At 43.4% G+C, this 12,500-nt stretch overlaps 1 protein-coding gene across 1 annotated transcript in view; it reads left to right on the top strand.

Moving 5' to 3' along the window:
* cacna1hb (calcium voltage-gated channel subunit alpha1 Hb) overlaps positions 1 to 12,500 on the top strand; it is a 135,816-nt gene that overhangs the window by 48,265 nt on the left and 75,051 nt on the right. Inside the window, exon 8 of the mRNA XM_090194653.1 lies at positions 12,336 to 12,500. This exon is cut by the window's right edge and continues 148 nt beyond it. Within this exon, the coding sequence (XP_090050779.1) occupies positions 12,336 to 12,500 (165 nt within the window). The remainder of the gene's footprint in view (positions 1 to 12,335) is intronic.

Here is a 12,500-nt window from a genome sequence, read left to right as displayed (position 1 = left end):
CGTGTTTAGCAGCTAACTGAAGTTTAATTAGTGCTTTATCCGGGTAGCCGGAAAGTAGATCAATGCGAAACCAAAATGTTGGATATTATCTGACTTCCAGGTCCGATAGGAATTCAGGGAACTCCAAGAGGAACGCTGTATAGACTTCATAACTAGAACCTTTAAAAGACGAAAACACCTCCACTTTTGCGGGATGCGCTGGGGAGGATACTAACTATGAAAAGCCAAATGACATTTACTCCTGAGGTGCCTGTTACACCCTCGACAACCACTGTGATTATTATTATTGGACCATGCTGGTCATTTATGAACATTTGAACATCTTGGCCATGTTCTGTTATAATCTCCACCCGGCCCAGCCAGAAGAGGACTGGCCACCCCTCATAGCCTGGTTCCTCTCTAGGTTTATAATCTCCACCCGGCACAGCCAGAAGAGGACTGGCCACCCCTCAGAGCCTGGTTCCTCTCAAGGTTTCTTCCTAGGTTCCAGACTTTCTAGGGAGTTTTTCCCAGCCACCGTGCTTCTACACCTGCATTGCTTGCTGTTTGGAGTTTTAGGCTGGGTTTCTGTACAGCACTTTGAGATATCAGCTGATGTACGAAGGGCTATATAAATACATTTAATTTGATTTTGATTTGATTTGTAACCAGGAGGAGAGGCCTCATTTAACACAGTAAATTCATCAGGTTTAAGCCATGTTTCAGTCAGGCCAATCACATCAAGATTATGATCAGTGATTAGTTCATTGACTATAACTGCCTTGGAAGTGAGGGATCTAACATTAAGTAGCCCTGTTTTGAGATGTGAGATATCACGATCTCTTTCAATAATCTAGTGAGATTTCTAAGACGAACACTACCACGTTTAGTTTTGCCTGCCCTAGATCGAGGCATAGACACGTCTCAATGGGGATAGCTGAGCTGACTACACTGACTGTGCTAGTGGCAAACTCCACTAAGCTGACATGCTGGCTAACAGCCTGCTGCCTGGCCTGAACCCTGTCTCATTGTGGAACTAGAGGAGTTAGAGCCCTGTCTATGTTGGTAGATAAGATGAGAGCACCCCTCCAGCTAGGATGGAGTCTGTCATTCCTCAGCAGGCCAGGCTTGGTCCTGTTTGTGGGTGAGTCCCAGAAAGAGGGCCAATTATATACAAATTCTATCTTTTGGGAGGGGCAGAAAACAGTTTTCAACCAGCGATTGAGTTGAGCGAGTCTGCTGTAGTGCTCATCACTCCCCTAACAGGGAGGGGGCCATGAGACACTCACTCAGCACCATCTTCAGATTAACCTTTACGTCGGAAGCCCCCCCCCCCCCCGGTAAACAGTGTGAGATTGCTGGATGAATCTTTACAAGTCTAATATTACGGGTAATGGAGTCGCCAATGACTACGGTTTTCAATGTGTCAATGTCAATGCTGATGGTGGGAGGCCTCACGCACACAAACATGTATAACACACGCAATCAATTATCTGTTGATGTTGGCTTCAGCCAGAATGGATTTTTGACATTAAACTGGAGAGAAGGCCTTTAACGCTCCTGAGGGCTGGACTGAAGACATTAGACTGGAGAGAAGGCCTTTAATATTCCTGAGGGCTGGACTGAAGACATTAGACTGGAGAGAAGGCCTTTAATATTCCTGAGGGCTGGACTGAAGACATTAGACTGGAGAGAAGGCCTTTAATATTCCTGAGGGCTGGACTGAAGACATTAGACTGGAGAGAAGGCCTTTAACACTCCTGAGGGCTGGACTGAAGACATTAGACTGGAGAGAAGGCCTTTAATATTCCTGAGGGCTGGACTGAAGACATTAAACTGGAGAGAAGGCCTTTAATGCTCCTGAGGGCTGGACTGAAGACATTAGACTGGAGAGAAGGCCTTTAACACTCCTGAGGGCTGGACTGAAGACATTAGACTGGAGAGAAGGCCTTTAATATTCCTGAGGGCTGGACTGAAGACATTAGACTGGAGAGAAGGCCTTTAATATTCCTGAGGGCTGGACTGAAGACATTAGACTGGAGAGAAGGCCTGTAACACTCCTGAGGGCTGGACTGAAGACATTAGACTGGAGAGAAGGCCTTTAACACTCCTGAGGGCTGGACTGAAGACATTAGACTGGAGAGAAGGCCTTTAATGCTCCTGAGGGCTGGACTGAAGACATTAGACTGGAGAGAAGGCCTTTAATATTCCTGAGGGCTGGACTGAAGACATTAGACTGGAGAGAAGGCCTTTAATATTCCTGAGGGCTGGACTGAAGACATTAGACTGGAGAGAAGGCCTTTAATATTCCTGAGGGCTGGACTGAAGACATTAGACTGGAGAGAAGGCCTTTAACACTCCTGAGGGCTGGACTGAAGACATTAGACTGGAGAGAAGGCCTTTAACACTCCTGAGGGCTGGACTGAAGACATTAGACTGGAGAGAAGGCCTGTAACACTCCTGAGGGCTGGACTGAAGACATTAGACTGGAGAGAAGGCCTTTAATATTCCTGAGGGCTGGACTGAAGACATTAGACTGGAGAGAAGGCCTTTAACACTCCTGAGGGCTGGACTGAAGACATTAGACTGGAGAGAAGGCCTTTAACACTCCTGAGGGCTGGACTGAAGACATTAGACTGGAGAGAAGGCCTTTAATATTCCTGAGGGCTGGACTGAAGACATTAGACTGCAGAGAAGGCCTTTAATATTCCTGAGGGCTGGACTGAAGACATTAGACTGGAGAGAAGGCCTTTAACACTCCTGAGGGCTGGACTGAAGACATTAGACTGGAGAGAAGGCCTTTAACACTCCTGAGGGCTGGACTGAAGACATTAGACTGGAGAGAAGGCCTTTAACGCTCCTGAGGGCTGGACTGAAGACATTAGACTGGAGAGAAGGCCTTTAATATTCCTGAGGGCTGGACTGAAGACATTAGACTGGAGGTTCAGGAGGGTAGACTAGAGACAGACTAGAGGTTCAGGAGGGTAGACTAGAGACATTAGACTAGAGGTTCAGGAGGGTAGACTAAAGACAGACTAGAGGTTCAGGAGGGTAGACTAGAGATATTAGACTAGAGGTTCAGGAGGGTAGACTAAAGACAGACTAGAGGTTCAGGAGGGTAGACTAGAGACATTAGACTAGAGGTTCAGGAGGGTAGACTAAAGACATTAGACTAGAGGTTCAGGAGGGTAGACTAAAGACATTAGACTAGAGGTTCAGGAGGGTAGACTAAAGACATTAGACTAGAGGTTCAGGAGGGTAGACTAAAGACAGACTAGAGGTTCAGGAGGGTAGACTAAAGACAGACTAGAGGTACAGGAGGGTAGACTAAAGACAGACTAGAGGTTCAGGAGGGTAGACTGAAGACAGACTAGAGGTTCAGGAGGGTAGACTAAAGACAGACTAGAGGTTCAGGAGGGTAGACTAAAGATATTAGACTAGAGGTTCAGGAGGGTAGACTAAAGACAGTCTAGAGGTTCAGGAGGGTAGACTAAAGACAGACTAGATGTTCAGGAGGGTAGACTAAAGCCAGACTAGAGGTTCAGGAGGGTACACTAAAGACAGACTAGAGGTTTAGGAGGGTAGGCTAAAGACATTAGACTAGAGGTTCAGGAGGGTAGACTAGAGACATTAGACTAGAGGTTCAGGAGGGTAGACTAAAGACAGACTAGAGGTTCAGGAGGGTAGACTAAAGACATTAGACTAGAGGTTCAGGAGGGTAGACTAAAGACATTAGACTAGAGGTTCAGGAGGGTAGACTAAAGATATTAGACTAGAGGTTCAGGAGGGTAGACTAAAGACAGACTAGAGGTTCAGGAGGGTAGACTAAAGACAGACTAGAGGTTCAGGAGGGTAGGCTAAAGACAATAGACTAGAGGTTCAGGAGGGTAGACTAGAGACATTAGACTAGAGGTTCAGGAGGGTAGACTAAAGACAGACTAGAGGTTCAGGAGGGTAGACTGAAGACAGACTAGAGGTTCAGGAGGGTAGACTAGAGACATTAGACTCGAGGTTCAGGAGGGTAGACTAGAGACAGACTAGAGGTTCAGGAGGGTAGACTAGAGACATTAGACTCGAGGTTCAGGAGGGTAGACTAGAGACAGACTAGAGGTTCAGGAGGGTAGACTAAAGACATGCTAGAGGTTCAGGAGGGTAGACTAAAGACATAATAGAGGTTCAGGAGGGTAGACTAGAGACATTAGACTCGAGGTACAGGAGGGTAGACTAGAGACATTAGACTCGAGGTTCAGGAGGGTAGACTAAAGACATTAAACTAGAGGTTCAGGAGGCTAGACTAAAGACATTAGACTAGAGGTTCAGGAGGGTAGACTAAAGACAGACTAGAGGTTCAGGAGGGTAGACTAGGGACATTAGACTAGAGGTTCAGGAGCTTAGACTAAAGACATTAGACTAGAGGTTCAGGAGGGTAGACTAAAGACAGACTAGAGGTTCAGGAGGGTAGACTAAAGACAGACTAGAGGTTCAGAAGGGTAGACTAAAGACAGACTAGAGGTTCAGGTGGGGAAACTAGAGACATTAGACTAGAGATAATGAGCAGCATTAGTTCTGGGGGTTGGAGCTTTTCCTTCCTGGTTCCTTCTGGGTTCAGATCTCTTCTCTTAACACGTATGGACCCAGAGTTTAATCTCTTCTCTTAACACGTATTGACCCAGAGTTTAATCTCTTCTCTTAACACGTATGGACCCAGAGTTTAATCGAGCTTCTCACCAATTCCTCAAGACTTTAGTTCTGGGTTAACCGAGATTAGGAGACCTGTAATCTCTCGTGGACATATTTTCGGTGGATAGGTGAAACGACGAGAATCTGTCAAGGCTCTGTCAAGAATTTTGTGATTACGAGCAGCAGTAGGTTCTGGTTTAGGGGTTTTAATCATTGATTATTGTGATTACGAGCAGCAGTAGGTTCTGGTTTAGTGGTGTTAATCATTGATTATTGTGATTACGAGCAGCAGTAGGTTCTGGTTTAGGGGTTTTAATCATTGTGATTACGAGCAGCAGTAGGTTCTGGTTTAGGGGTTTTAATCATTGATTATTGTGATTACGAGCAGCAGTAGGTTCTGGTTTAGGGGTGTTAATCATTGATTATTGTGATTACGAGCAGCAGTAGGTTCTGGTTTAGGGGTTTTAATCATTGATTATTGTGATTACGAGCAGCAGTAGGTTCTGGTTTAGGGGTGTTAATCATTGATTATTGTGATTACGAGCAGCAGTAGGTTCTGGTTTAGGGGTGTTAATCATTGATTATTGTGATTACGAGCAGCAGTAGGTTCTGGTTTAGTGGTTTTAATCATTGATTATTGTGATTACGAGCAGCAGTAGGTTCTGGTTTAGGGGTGTTAATCATTGATTATTGTGATTACGAGCAGCAGTAGGTTCTGGTTTAGGGGTTTTAATCATTGATTATTGTGATTACGAGCAGCAGTAGGTTCTGGTTTAGGGGTTTTAATCATTGATTATTGTGATTACGAGCAGCAGTAGGTTCTGGTTTAGGGGTGTTAATCATTTGGATGAAGGCGGTGCTTAAACTGCTGCAGTGATTTTCAGGCCCGTTGGATGATAAACTGGCCTCTTGATCATCATCACAGGTGTAATTAGTGGAAGGGAGGGGTTTGGCCATGATCATCACAGGTGTAATTAGTGGAAGGGAGGGGTGTGGCCATGATCATCACAGGTGTAATTAGTGGAAGGGAGGGGTGTGGCCATGATCATCACAGGTGTAATTAGTGGAAGGGAGGGGTTTGGCCACGATCATCACAGGTGTAATTAGTGGAAGGGAGGGGTGTGGCCATGATCATCACAAGTGTAATTAGTGGAAGGGAGGGGTTTGGTCATGATCATCACAGGTGTAATTGGTGGAAGGGAGGGGTGTGGCCATGATCACCACAGGTGTAATTAGTGGAAGGGAGGGGTGTGGCCATGATCATCACAGGTGTAATTAGTGGAAGGGAGGGGTTTGGTCATGATCATCACAGGTGTAATTAGTGGAAGGGAGGGGTGTGGCCATGATCATCACAGGTGTAATTAGTGGAAGGGAGGGGTGTGGCCATGATCACCACAGGTGTAATTAGTGGAAGGGAGGGGTGTGGCCATGATCATCACAGGTGTAATTAGTGGAAGGGAGGGGTTTGGCCATGATCATCACAGGTGTAATTAGTGGAAGGGAGGGGTTTGTCCATGATCATCACAGGTGTAATTAGTGGAAGGGAGGGGTTTGGCCATGATCATCACAGGTTTAATTAGTGCTAGGGAGGGGTGTGGCCATGATCATCACAGGTGTAATTAGTGGAAGGGAGGGGTTTGTCCATGATCATCACAGGTGTAATTAGTGGAAGGGAGGGGTTTGGCCATGATCATCACAGGTGTAATTAGTGGAAGGGAGGGGTTTGTCCATGATCATCACAGGTGTAATTAGTGCTAGGGAGGGGTGTGGCCATGATCATCACAGGTTTAATATGTGGAAGGGAGGGGTTTGTCCATGATCATCACAGGTGTAATTAGTGGAAGGGAGGGGTTTGGCCATGATCATCACAGGTGTAATTAGTGGAAGGGAGGGGTGTGGCCATGATCATCACAGGTGTAATTAGTGGAAGGGAGGGGTTTGGCCTCATGATCATCACAGGTGTAATTAGTGGAAGGGAGGGGTGTGGCCATGATCATCACAGGTGTAATTAGTGGAAGGGAGGGGTTTGGCCATGATCATCACAGGTGTAATTAGTGGAAGGGAGGGGTGTGGCCATGATCATCACAGGTGTAATTAGTGGAAGGGAGGGGTTTGGCCATGATCATCACAGGTGTAATTAGTGGAAGGGAGGGTGTGGCCATGATCATCACAGGTGTAATTAGTGGAAGGGAGGGGTGTGGCCATGACCACCACAGGTGTAATTAGTGGAAGGGAGGGGTGTGGCCATGATCATCACAGGTGTAATTAGTGGAAGGGAGGGGTTTGGCGATGATCATCACAGGTGTAATTAGTGGAAGGGAGGGGTTTGGCCATGATCATCACAGGTGTAATTGGTGGAAGGTAGGGGTTTGGCCTCTTGATCATCACAGGTGTAATTAGTGGAAGGGAGGGGTTTGTCCATGATCATCACAGGTGTAATTAGTGGAAGGGAGGGGTGTGGCCATGATCATCACAGGTGTAATTAGTGGAAGGGAGGGGTTTGGCCTCATGATCATCACAGGTGTAATTAGTGGAAGGGAGGGGTGTGGCCATGATCATCACAGGTGTAATTAGTGGAAGGGAGGGGTTTGGCCATGATCATCACAGGTGTAATTAGTGGAAGGGAGGGGTGTGGCCATGATCATCACAGGTGTAATTAGTGGAAGGGAGGGGTTTGGCCATGGTCATCACAGGTGTAATTAGTGGAAGGTTTTGCCGTTTGTGAGAGAGGAGACTTGCACGGAGGTAATCACAATTGTAAGGGAATACCCCCCTGAATTGGACAAAAATGAATGGCAACATATTGGCATTGGACAAACCATGTACACGATGTCCAATACCACCCAAAGTGGCGTTGATTCATGCAAAGTAAATGCCATATGGCAATTGCCAGTTGTAACACTTCAAAAATCTAACAGGGGGCGAGTGCGCTCCACCTGGGTTTTTCATATTGGAAATGCAACCCAAGTCAACATCCAAAAGCAAAATTTTGAAAAAATGATTTTTTTTTCAAAAACTTATCACCCCTTTAAAAAGTGCTTTCTGGGCCGTTTTTCGAAATTCTTTCGATTTTTTTGTCAATTACACGTGTAAGAACTGTATGAATATATTTTTGTCCAATTTTGTTATCATATTTTTTTTTTTTAATTACATGCGCATAAGGCATATGTTTTGTCCATTTGCAATGTGATTTCATAGGAAGTCAAAAGTCAAAAATGTCAAAATTTGGTAAAAAACTTCACACATCCTTAAAAAAGTGCTTTCTGGACCGTTTTTCAAAATTCTTTTGATTTTTGTGTCAATTACACATGTATAAGAACTTTATCAACATACTTTAGTCATATTTTATTATCATTTTTATTTATTTTTTTACTTGTGCATAAGGCATATGTTTTCTCCATTTGGAATATGATTTCATAGGAAGTTAAAAGTCAAAAGTCAAAAATGTCAAAATTTTATAAAAAACTTCACACACCCTTAAAAAAGTGCTTTCTGGACCGTTTTTCAAATTTCTTTCGAATTTTGTGTCAATTACACACGTATAAGAACTGTATCAACATACTTTATTCATATTTTATTATCATAATTATTTATTTATTTTTTTTACTTGTGCATAAGGCATATGTTTTGTCCATTTGCAATATGATTTAATAGGAAGTCAAAAGTCGAAAATGTGATTTTTTTTTTAAACTTTAAAAATGAAAAAAAGTGCTTTCTGGACCGTTTTTCGAAATTGTTTTGATTTTAAGACAATCATGTGTAAGAAGAGTATGAATATACTTTTGTAAAATGTTATTATCATACTTTTTTTTTTACTTGTGCATAAGGAATATGATTTGTCCATTTGCAATATGATTTCATAGGAAGTCAAAAGTCAAAGTCAAAAGTCAATTTTTTTTGGGCCAAAATTGACTGAACTGATGAACTCGGGATGGCCGGGCAGTGATAGTTGTTCATTTCCATCACTCGTTGTGTTGATTTCATCATGTCCATTTGGTGATGTTTTTTCACTATAGAATCATATTGCAAATGCACGTGCATTTGCAATATGTTTCAATGGGCATTTACCATCACGAATTTGTCATGCTATAAAAATCCTGCAGGAATGTGAAATTGACTGGCCCGATGAACTCGGGATGGCTGGGCAGTGATTCTGGTTCATCTCAATCGCTCGTTAGTGTTGATTTCAGAATGTCCATTTGGTGATGTTTTTTCACTATGGAATCATATTGCAAATGCACGTGCAACTGGTAACCCAAAAATAAAAATATGGTTATTTCATTATGTCCATTTGTTTATGTTTTCTTACTTTTGCAAAGTCACTGTGCATTTGCAATATGGCTCAATGGGCATGTACCATCACGAATTTGGCATGCTCAAAATTCAAACTATACTTTGCTCAAACTATACTTTTGTCAACTTGTATTATCATAATTTTTTTTTTGTTTTACTTGTGCATAAGGCATATGTTTTGTCCATTTGCAATATGATTTCATAGGAAGTCAAAAGTCAAAGTCAAAAGTCTATTTTTGGGGGGGCCAAAATTGACTGTACTGATGAACTCGGGATGGCCGGGCAGTGATAGTTGTTCATTTCCATCACTCGTTGTGTTGATTTCATCATGTCCATTTGGTGATGTTTTTTCACTATAGAATCATATTGCAAATGCACGTGCATTTGCAATATGTTTCAATGGGCATTTACCATCACGAATTTGTCATGCTATAAAAATCCTGCAGGAATGTGAAATTGACTGGCCCGATGAACTCGGGATGGCTGGGCAGTGATTCTGGTTCATCTCAATCGCTCGTTAGTGTTGATTTCAGAATGTCCATTTGGTGATGTTTTTTCACTATGGAATCATATTGCAAATGCACGTGCAACTGGTAACCCAAAAATAAAAATATGGTTATTTCATTATGTCCATTTGTTTATGTTTTCTTACTTTTGCAAAGTCACTGTGCATTTGCAATATGGCTCAATGGGCATGTACCATCACGAATTTGGCATGCTCAAAATTCAAACTATACTTTGCTCAAACTATACTTTTGTCAACTTGTATTATCATAATTTTTGTTTTGTTTTACTTGTGCATAAGGCATATGTTTTGTCCATTTGCAATATGATTTCATAGGAAGTCAAAAGTCAAAGTCAAAAGTCTATTTTTTTTGGGCCAAAATTGACTGAACTGATGAACTCGGGATGGCCGGGCAGTGATAGTTGTTCATTTCCATCACTCGTTGTGTTGATTTCATCATGTCCATTTGGTGATGTTTTTTCACTATAGAATCATATTGCAAATGCACGTGCATTTGCAATATGTTTCAATGGGCATTTACCATCACGAATTTGTCATGCTATAAAAATCCTGCAGGAATGTGAAATTGACTGGCCCAATGAACTCGGGATGGCTTTGCAGTGATTCTGGTTCATCTCAATCGCTCGTTAGGGTAGATTTCAGAATGTCGCTTTTGGTGATGGTACCTCACTGTTTAAACATATTGCAAATGGACAAGAGTCAAGTGGACAAGAGTCCATCAGTCAATTAGATATCATTCTGACACCAAACTGATACAAACTGACACCAAACCCACTTTTTCCAACTCGTTTAGTAGCCAACTATTACATACTTCAGAGCTGGCCCAAAATTCACAACGCCTTCGGTTCAAACCATTAAAAAAAACATAAAACACGTAGTTACGTTCTAGCTGCGGGTCCATTTCTTATGTTATGTGTTGGCCTAGCTGAGGCGACCCCGAATCCCAAGTTTCGGCTCGATAGGTCATTTGGTGTCCGAGAAAAACCCTAATTGGTGCTGAAAATCCACTTTTTTTCCATGACTTGCTACGGGGTCCTTGAATGAGCTATCGGACAGAAACGTTGGGGTCTGTCTCTATGGGCCGAGCCGGTTTCAATGCACCTAGCCTTGCGTCTCTGAGACTTTTCTAAACGTCGTCATTTTCGTAATGGTCAAAATGAATTGAAGGTATTGCAAATGTACGAGGCTGTTTCTCGTTCCGAGAACCTTCTAGAGCCACGTAACTCACCACGCACCATCGACCGGAGGTCTAGAACAGGTTTCAAAAGTTTCGGAACTCTAGGTCTGACGGTTCTTTTTTAGCTCGAACAAAACTAACTATTGCAGCCACTGTCTGTCTCTACGCACCCCAATATGTCCCTCCTTCCAAGTTGTGTTTTAGTGTGATTTTTTTTTCCTTTGAATTTTTTGGGGAAAAATGACTGATTTACAGTTCATGGGGGTTGCCTAATCACATATATGAAGTTTTGGACAGATCTTACTTTTTTAACCCTTCGAAACAGCCCCTGAGACACCATTTAGGGCAATTCCGGTTGGCACAGGAAGCTATAAATAAACTCATATCCTGATTGGGGTATGCCTTTACATAATCCTACATAATCCATAATCCATAATCCTTAAAGTTTTAAGTCTTTACGTTAAGAACTGAGTTATTTACGGAGGGTTTAGTATGTGTGTGTTATTTCAGAAAATCATAGAAAATCACAGAAATCTCGCAGAGCTCCGCAGCACACTTTAAAAAGATTCGTATGAACACCCTGCAACTGGATCTGTAACCGTTGAAAAAAAAACCCGCCTATTTGTGAACATCACAAATTTGTCATTGTTCCGTTTATCTTAAATGACGATAAATAAATGGCTGGTTCTTTTTTTATTGACACCGGAGGCTCCTTGACTTTGACCTGAAGTGGAAAAATAATTTCTCTATTTCCATTTTGGACCTTTAATCCCAGAAAAATGGCCATAACTCAAAAACCGTTGAGGCCTAGATGCCATCTTGTTCGGGGCCAACTGCCCATTAAGCCAAACCTACGCTCACCAAGTTTCGGCTTCGAAATATTTTCCGTTTTCGAGATAAGGCCCCGTCGTGATTCGTGATGTTTTGCCAAATTGCCATATGATTCCTTATGCCCTCTTGTGGGAATTTCCGGGATAGCGGAAAAATGGTCCAAAACTTGTTTATTTTATAAAACGGAATCCGAATGTCCGACAAAGTTCATTTGATGACTTCCCGGTAGGTCCGGCCCTACCGCATGGCCCGACGCCGACCGCGAATTTTACAAACGTTTTCGGACGTCTAGTAAGGGACCGTACATTTGCAATATGGACTTTCTCACTAACCATACACGAAATGCCAAACTGTTCCCTTAAGGTATGTTAACGTTGTTCCCTCCAGAAGTAAAACAGGAAATTACAAATTTTCGCGAGACAATTTTACTTCTGGGATCAGCAACTTTCCTTTGTACAGACTACAAGATATTCTCACAAAGTCATCTGTAACCCCCCCTCCTCTCTGTCTCTCTCTCCTCCCTACCTCCATCCCCCCTCTCTGTCTCTCTCTCCTCTCTCTCTCTCCTCCCTACCTCCATCCCCCCTCTCTGTCTCTCTCTCCTCTCTCTCTCTCCTCCCTACCTCCATCCCTGCTTCTCCCTTTCTCTCCCTCTCCCTCTTTCTCTCTGTCTCTCTCTTCTTCTCCATCCCGCTCTCTCCTCTCTCTCTCTCTCCTCCCTCTCCCTTTCTCTCCCTCTCTCTCTCTGTCTCTCTCTTCTTCTCCATCCCGCTCTCTCCTCTCTCTCTCTCCTCCCTACCTCCATCCCTGCTTCTCCCTTTCTCTCCCTCTCCCTCTTTCTCTCTCCAGGATATACAACGTCTCCTTCCTGACTGTGTACTATCGTCCCGAGGAGACGGAGGACATCCCTTTTATCTGCTCAACCAATCGGGAGAACGGAATGCTGCGGTGTTCCGACGTTCCGCGCCGCCGAGTGGACGGGTCCTGGTGCATGCTGGGGGCAGAAGGGGTAGG

Source organism: Oncorhynchus mykiss, chromosome 13, assembly GCF_057628025.1.
Source record: "Oncorhynchus mykiss isolate SJ-2025 chromosome 13, ASM5762802v1, whole genome shotgun sequence".
Lineage (NCBI taxonomy): Eukaryota > Metazoa > Chordata > Actinopteri > Salmoniformes > Salmonidae > Oncorhynchus > Oncorhynchus mykiss.
Note: the sequence above shows the minus strand (reverse complement) of the source record. Positions and strands in the feature narration are given on the sequence as shown.